Source organism: Salvelinus sp. IW2-2015, linkage group LG17, assembly GCF_002910315.2.
Source record: "Salvelinus sp. IW2-2015 linkage group LG17, ASM291031v2, whole genome shotgun sequence".
Taxonomy (NCBI): domain Eukaryota; kingdom Metazoa; phylum Chordata; class Actinopteri; order Salmoniformes; family Salmonidae; genus Salvelinus; species Salvelinus sp. IW2-2015.
The window spans coordinates 21,728,940-21,737,106 of NC_036857.1; the positions used below are offsets into that span (position 1 = coordinate 21,728,940).

The window sequence follows — 8,167 nt, forward strand, 5'->3', positions numbered from 1 at the left end:
CCCCTCTGATGCAACCAAGTACGCAGCAATATTGGGGCAGTTGATTATCCTAAGCAAGTCCGTAACCGAACACGCCCCCTACCATGCTTTGAATTATGGGAGATGTGGTCTGTTATTAGATTGAACATGGAAAAAATGGACGTGCAGCCGCCGCCTATCCGAACCTTAGATGATTTTGTTTTGGGCTCGGCTCAATTCGCCGTGCCAGATATTCGTAATCTGGAGAGATGGAACAATCGGATCATAAACAACTTGCTGTATTACCAGTCCAACTATTTCGTCTCGTTTTTGACAATCCTGGGAATAGTAGGGTAAGTTTCTAACGTGGTCGTTTTCTGCATGCAAGCACAGCTGCTTTTGTTAGCTGATATTTGTATTGTAGTACGAGTCATCACAAATTCTGTGGATATGGGTGTGTGATGGTTCCATAATCATATATTAGCTAATCGCCATTTTATTGGATTCATGGTCCAATGGGACATAATGAGTTATAACCTATAGAGAAAAGTCAACTAACATCAGCCATCTCTATATCCCTCCTGGTCTGACAGTTATTTCCAGCCCTTCAACCTCTTCTTGGGGGCCACAGTTGTGACATTGATATTCATGGGGTTTGTATGGGCAGCAGAGAACCAGGCCCCCATCAGACGGTTCCGCCGGAACCACCCGTCCCTGGCCCTGGGGGCCATTCTGGGGGCCAGCTACCTCTTCCTCACAGTGCTTGGGGGAGTGGGCGTCTTCCTCTTCGGCATAGCCTTCCCCATCTTATGTTAGTATTTATTCTCTCTTTCACCTCTCCCCATTCTTGTTGCCACAATGTAAACATATACATCTCTCTCTCCCCCTCTCCATTTGTTATGCCCCTGACCTCTATCTTCTCTTTCCCTCTATCGCTGTTACAGTGATATTGATCCACGCCTCTGTTAGGCTGCGGAGCCTCAAGAACAAGTTGGAGAACAAGCTGGAGAGCATTGGTTTGAAGAGAACACCTATGGGGCTCCTATTGGAGTCACTAGGACAGGAACAGGAAGCTGGATCTTAGAGGGGGAGGAGAGGAGGAAAAAAGGAGAGATGTGTGCCCTGTTCTATTTCAGTCTCTTGCCTCTTGCTCCTTTGGTATTCCCAAATATGAAAGGAATGGATAAATGTTAGCAATATGGTGATGAAGCTAAGCTCCATCATATATCCTGTCCTGCCCAGATATGTAATCACAGGGGTAGGGGCTAGAGACTTAAATGGAATGAGGCCTCTCATACTGAGAGTGCAAGAAAAGTAGAGGAAGAGAGGAGGGAAGTAAAGCAAAGGTGCAATGATTGTTATGATTTCTCAGTGTCACAAAAGTGGTGTAACAAATTTCAAATTCTGTGGAATCTATTAGGCCTATGTAATGCACACACTAACTGATGTGGGTTCTTTCCCCCACAATGTAAGTCATTTTACACCCCTTGACAAGCTCCTAATATAGAGTTTACATTGTATCCTCAGAAATAAATAAAAATACATTGTGAGCTGAAAATCTGTGCTGAGAAGTAAACGTGGCCTCCTAACAGACGTGTGTTGTAAGTGCTACAATAAGATGGTTTTTAAAATGCAATTTAACGCCAGTGTTATGGTTACAAAAATGATTTTACGTAGAAACCTAAAGGTGTTTGATGAGTCCTGACCACACTGCTTTTTGTGTTATTGTACATCTTCTACTATTGTTGGGTTTTGCAATTTAATGCAGTTGAAAGTTTAAATGTGTTTTGGGATGGAAGGGCAACAGTGGAACAACTGTATGCTTTGCATAGAAATATAATGAATTCTACTTCTATGATTTTATTATTCCAAGAATGTTTACCGCGATTATTTATGCCTCTGTCCACGCATTATTTGGTGCCAAGAACATTAATGTCAGTCTGCCTTCATTGTGTAAAATTATATTCAATTGAGAATATTTTGTATTTCTTTGATCGTTGCCTTCTATGGACATAATGTGTGCATTTTTTTTTACAATGCTGTCAACGTGTATTTACACTTCATTTACTAAATAATATACCTTACATCTGCAATATCTTGTCATTATGTTATTCTGCAGTCAGCCTATTATAAATTATTAGATTTGACTATCGAAGTCGAAGAATAGATAGTCGTGGCCAAAAGTTTTGAGAATGACACAAATATGAATTTCCACAAAGTTTGCTCCTTCAGTGTCTAAAGATATTTTTATCAGATGTTATTATGGAATACTGAAGTATAATTACAAGCATTTCATAAGTGTCAAAGGCTTTTATTGACAATTACATGAAGTTGATGTAAAGAGTCAATATTTGCAGTGTTGATCCTTTCTTTTTCAAGACCTCTGCAATCCATCCTGGCATGCTGTCAATTAACTTCTGAGCCACATCCTGACTGATGGCAGCCCATTCTTGCATAATCAATGCTTGGAGTTTGTCAGAATTTGTGGTTTTGTTTGTCCACCCGCCTCTTGAAGATTAACCACAAGTTCTCAATGGGATTAAGGTCTGGGGAGTTTCCTGGCCATGGACCCAAAATATCGATGTTTTGTTTCCTGAGCCACTTAGTTATCACTTTTGCCTTATGGCAAGGTGCTCCATCATGCTGGAAAAGGCATTGTTCATCACCAAACTGTTCCTGGATGGTTGGAAGAAGTTGCTCTCGGGGGATGTGTTGGTACCATTCTTTATTCATGGCTGTGTTCTTAGGCAAAATTGTGAGTTGAGCCCACTCCCTGGCTGAGAAGCAACCCCACACATGAATGGTCTCAGGATGCTTTACTGTTGGCATGACACAGGACTGATGGTAGCGCTCACCTTGTCTTCTCCGGACAAGCTTTTTTTCTGGATGCCCCAAACATCGGAAAGGGGATTCATCAGAGAAAATGACTTTACCCCAGTACTCAGCAGTCCAATCCCTGTACCCTTTGCAGAATATCAGTCTGTCCCTGATGTTTTTTCCTGGAGAGAAGTGGCTCTTTGCTGCCCTTCTTGACACCAGGCCATCATCCAAAAGTCTTCGCCTCACTGTGCGTGCAGATGCACTCACACCTGCCTGCTGCCATTCCTGAGCAAGCTGTGTACTGGTGGTGCCACGATCCAACTGCTAAATCAACTTTAGGAGACGGTCCTGGCGCTTGCTGGACTTTCTTGGGCGCCATGAAGCCTTCTTCACAACAATTGAACAACTCTCCTTGAAGTTCTTGATGATCCGATAAATTGTTGATTTAGGTGCAATCTTACTGGCAGAAATATCCTTGCATGTGAAGCCCTTTTTGTGCAAAGCAATGATGACGGCACGTGTTTCCTTGCAGGTAACCATGGTTGTCAAAGGAATAACAATGATTCCAAGCACCACCCTCCTTTTGAAGCTTCCAGTCTGTTATTCGAACTCAATCAGCATGACAGAGTGATCTCCAGCCTTGTCCTCGTCAACACTCACACCTGTGTTAACGAGAGAATCACTGACATGATGTCAGCTGGTCCTTTTGTGGTAGGGCTGAAATGCAGTGGAAGTGTTTTGGGGGGGGTTCAGTTCATTTGCATGGAAAAGAGGGACTTTGAAGTTAATTGCAATTCATCTGATCACTCTTCATAACATTCTGGAGTATATGCAAACTGCCATCATACCAACTGAGGCAGCAGACTTTGTGAAAATGTATATTTGTGTCATTCTCAAAACTTTTGGCCACGACTGTACATCCTGCCTGGTCGCACAATAACAACTGAAAACATGCACCAGCAGAGGTCAGCAGAGGCCAGCATGGGGGGACCCAAATATTCTGTGCAGCATGCTAATGTTATTAATGATAAAATATACAAATGAGTGGGAGGACCACACAACATGTTATCGTGTGAGTACCAGTTTACTTCGATATGATGGTTATTTTATCAATATTTGTGCATAAAAGCGTTTCCACTGCCATTTCTCACATAATTCATTTTACCAACACAGAAAGATCCCATCTTGTCTAATGTATTTTGTTTTGTTTACATTCGTACTGATAAGAGTGTCTGCTGAATGACCAAAATGTAAATGTAAAAAAAAAAAAAAATGTGCACAGCATGCTGGGTATTATATTTTAATGAGCTCCGCCCACCCAAACAAGTACACATTTGGTCAGAATAAACCAGATCCAAGTCTGAACAATCATAGACTTCTAGGTTATCTTTCACACGTTTGAACATCACAGTACAGTACGGCACAATTTGTACAGTAGAGCACAGTAGAGTACAGTATGGTACGGTACAATACAGTAGAGTTTTATTCAGTAGAGTACGGTATGGTACGGTACATTACAGTAGAGTATAGTTTTATTCAGTAGAGTACAGTACAGTACAAAATAGTTTAATTTCGCACAGTACAGTACAGTTTAGTTCAGTAGAATTGAGGTAATTAGATTAAAGTAGGGTACAATACAGTACACTATACATTTCTTCACTTTACTGTGCTCTACTGTACAGTACTGTACTATACTTTTCTGTGCTGTGTGAGTACTTTACTGTAATGTACTGTAAAAAAATAAAAATAAAAAAAATAATTGAGGACGTCCAATAGACGTTACCGTCGGTAAATGTTTAGTTGACATTTAAGAGAAAAGTAAACCCCACAATGTGTGCACTGCAGCAACTCTCCTGCACCACTTGTCCGTCTGTCCTTGACTGATCTCTTGCTGTCCATGGTGCTGAAAATGCGTCCAAAAGGACTTGGCGCAAGATGGTCTAGTAGTCTCCATTTTTAAATAATTTTATTAATCATATCCATGGACCACACTGACCAGAAGTTCCTCTACGTTCACTCCACCCTCCCTTTAAAAGATTTCACGGTCATCCCTTTAAACGGCTCAATTACTCTAATCCTGAGTTCAAGGCTGACTACAGCAGATCGTTAGCAACCTGCAGAGTGTGTGGGGACGAGTTTATTACTATTATTTGTACATTTTTATCTGTGCTTACATGGTTAAAAAAAATGTTGCTGCATTGGAGCAATAAATAAAAATATCAGATTTCATGAGTAATTGCTGTAGAAATAATTCGACAAGGATGGACCAATTATCGGTGTGGAGCACTGACGCGGATTGTGAAATGGCTTGCTAACTCTATACGTTTTTTGTTTTTCAATACGCGGTGCACAGCCAATTTCAACATTGGTTGTCAGTCAAACTCTGCAACTTGCACAACTATTTGGAATGGTGGCTCTTTCCCTGAAGCTGAAGGCATATCGTGGTTTTGAACTGCGACATGGCAGGAAAAGGTAAATATTGGCCATGCAAAACGTCGTTTTGGTTGTTCCAATCTGTAATTGTAAACGGCTGACCCTGTGACTTTGTTTTGTAAACGGAGTAGGAGCTGAGAAAGTGTGCATTCATTAATGTGCATGAAAGGACTGAAAGTCCATGAGATTGTCATGACACTGTAATTCTAAACGTTCTTGAACCTATACTTTGTTTGTTTACAAATGCCAATGTAAAAACAAAAACAATGATGTCATACAACCTCAGATTCGGGGTTATAATAGGGCATGTATACTCAAAAGGCTTTAATATCCTTCAAGAATCAATGGTCATAATGTCTTTATATAATGTATTAATATAATAACTCAAAGATCTCTTACAACATAAACCGTTAGTGCTAGTCACTTTCAATAACACTCTTGTCAGCTTTGTTCATTATCCAATTAGGCCTACATACAGTACCATTGTCACGAAACACAATAAGGAATTATAGCCAACACTTTGTGGCTGGGGGCAGTGGGCGGGCACATTGTCAAACAGCCCTTTTATCCACAGCTGTTCTACTCAATATGGCATCTTATGGTTCCATGTAGGCCTATCATACTGAATGTACCCTATAGGCCATCATATTATGTACCCTATAGCCATCATACCTTAATGTACCCTATAGGCTATCATACCTGAATGTACCTATAGGCCTATCATACCTGAATGTACCCTATAGGCCTATCATACCTGAATGTACCCTATAGGCCTATCATACCTTACTGTACCCTATAGCCTATATACCTTAATGTACCCTATAGGCTATCATACCTTATGTACCTATAGGCTATCATACTTAATGTACCCTATAGCCTATCATACCTTAATGTACCTATAGGCCTATCATACCTTAATTCCTATAGGCTCTCTCCATTAATGTACCTTAGGCCTATCATACCTTACTGTACCCTATAGCTATCATACCTTACTGTACCTATAGGCCTATCATACCTTAATGTACCCTATAGGCCTATCATACTTAAGTACCTATAGGCATCATACTTAATGTACCCTATAGGCCTATCATACCTAATGTACCCTATAGGCCTATCATACCATATGTACCCTATAGCCTATCATACCTTATGTACCCTATAGGCCTATCATACCTTAATGTACCCTATAGGCCTATCATACCTTAATGTACCCTATAGGCTATCATACTTAATGTACCCTATAGGCCTATCATACCTTAATGTACCCTATAGGCCTATCATACCTTAATGTACCCTATAGGCCTATCATACCTTAATGTACCCTAACTAGGCTATCATACCTTAATGTACCCTGTAGGCCTATCATACCTTAATGTACCCTATAGGCCTATCATACCTTAATGTACCCTATAGGCCTATCATACCTTAATGTACCCTATAGGCCTATCATACCTTAATGTACCCTGTAAGCCTATCATACCTTTTATATAATCTGTAGGCCTATCATGCATTACTGTACCTTGTAGGTAGTCCAATCATGTCCAGGCTGAAACCAATACCTGCCTAAGCCCTGGCCAAATGTCAATAATCTTATCCAATATGTAAATAATACTGTTGTTTCATTAGCCATCTCAGTGGCCTTGTGGTTAGAGTGCCCCTCTCAGATTGGATGGTTTGGAGTTCGCTCCTCGGCTGGGTCATACCAAAGACTGTAAAAATGGGACACAATGCGTCTCTGCTTGGTACTCGGCATTAAGGAGATAGATTGGGGGTAAGTCCCTGCGAAAGACTAGCGTTCTGTCCAGGGGGTGTGCTTGTACATCAAGCTGCCTCACGCTACAGAAACAGGAGATAGGCTCCTGCTCCTATGAGCCGTTCCAGCTCGTGCAAGGCTATTTACTTACTCTTGTTTCATTACTGTCGATGAATATTGGCCAATGTTTGAGTAATTGACACAATATTAAAGAGTAGGTCACTTGATAGATATTGAAGACTGTGAAAAGAAAGTGAAAAGAAATGGTTCACAACATTTTATACACACAGTAGTGCATAGTAACTACATAACAATAACCTAGATAATGAACTTGGTGAATGAATGGTGACAGATTATATAAAAGGTATGATAGGCTTACATAGTACAGTCTTCTCTCTGTCTCCTGCAGAGGATGGCGTCTCCTTGGCCGGCTCGGTTGCCGGGGACAAGTCCGACACCCTCGGCTCTGCTGCCTCGGGCAAGAAGAGGGGTGGTGGACAGAAGAAGCAGATACAAGCCAACAAATCTGCTCTCCGAGCCCCTCGAGCTCTCTGCTGCCTCACCCTCAGTAACCCCATTCGCATGGCTGCCTTAGCCCTTGTTGAATGGAAATATCCTTCAATGATGATGTACCTCTGTGTGTGTGTGTGTGTGTGCGTCAGAGCATTTAAACCCCCTACTGTGTTGAGAGACCCTATTAAAGTTATCTCAATCGCGTACAAGCAGTCTACGAGACACAGAACTCTGTGGCCTTTTGCAAAACAGTAAATGCATTTTCAAAATGCAGTGGCCTTCTCAAAACATAAATACATTCATCATAACTATATTATACCACAAAAATTCCAAAATGCATTTATCAAAAGAGTGCAACCATACTTATCTCTTGAGTCCAAGCAGGCAAAACAGAAAGTTAGTCTGTCTTTTAAAAATCCCAGTAGATCAGTACATTTTCTTTGTAGTCAGTAAATCATGACGATCAAAACTGGAAGTACAACTATCCAAAGGTGCAGAATTATGAGCAATTACTCTCTTTTTATGCATATTTCATCAAACAATTTCATACACGTCAAATCAAATATTATTCCTTATAAAAAAAATTAAATAAGGACATTGTGTGCAGGATTCAATTATTGTGATCATCACAATCCAAGTCCATGTATTCAATTCATAGGCTGGTTTGCTCATAGAAACACAAAATAGAAA

General features: G+C 40.7%; 1 protein-coding gene across 1 annotated transcript; it reads left to right on the forward strand.

Annotated features, from left to right (window-relative positions):
- On the forward strand, positions 1–2,051 carry LOC111976514 (PRA1 domain family, member 2). Its single transcript, XM_024005377.2, has 3 exons — positions 1–311; positions 552–769; positions 903–2,051. Exons 1-3 carry the CDS (start codon positions 103–105, stop codon positions 1,040–1,042), a joined length of 567 nt encoding a protein of 188 aa, XP_023861145.1. The 5' UTR covers positions 1–102; the 3' UTR covers positions 1,043–2,051.
- The last annotated feature ends 6,116 nt before the right edge of the window (positions 2,052–8,167 follow it).

Bases quoted from the DNA above. Each gene is read 5' to 3' on its own strand.
- LOC111976514 (XM_024005377.2), top strand. From the start codon at position 103: ATGTGGTCTGTTATTAGATTGAACATGGAAAAAATGGACGTGCAGCCG. The intron at 312-551 runs GTAAGTTTCTAA...CTGGTCTGACAG, and splicing joins ACAATCCTGGGAATAGTAGG to TTATTTCCAGCCCTTCAACC. The intron at 770-902 runs GTTAGTATTTAT...TCGCTGTTACAG, and splicing joins CATAGCCTTCCCCATCTTAT to TGATATTGATCCACGCCTCT.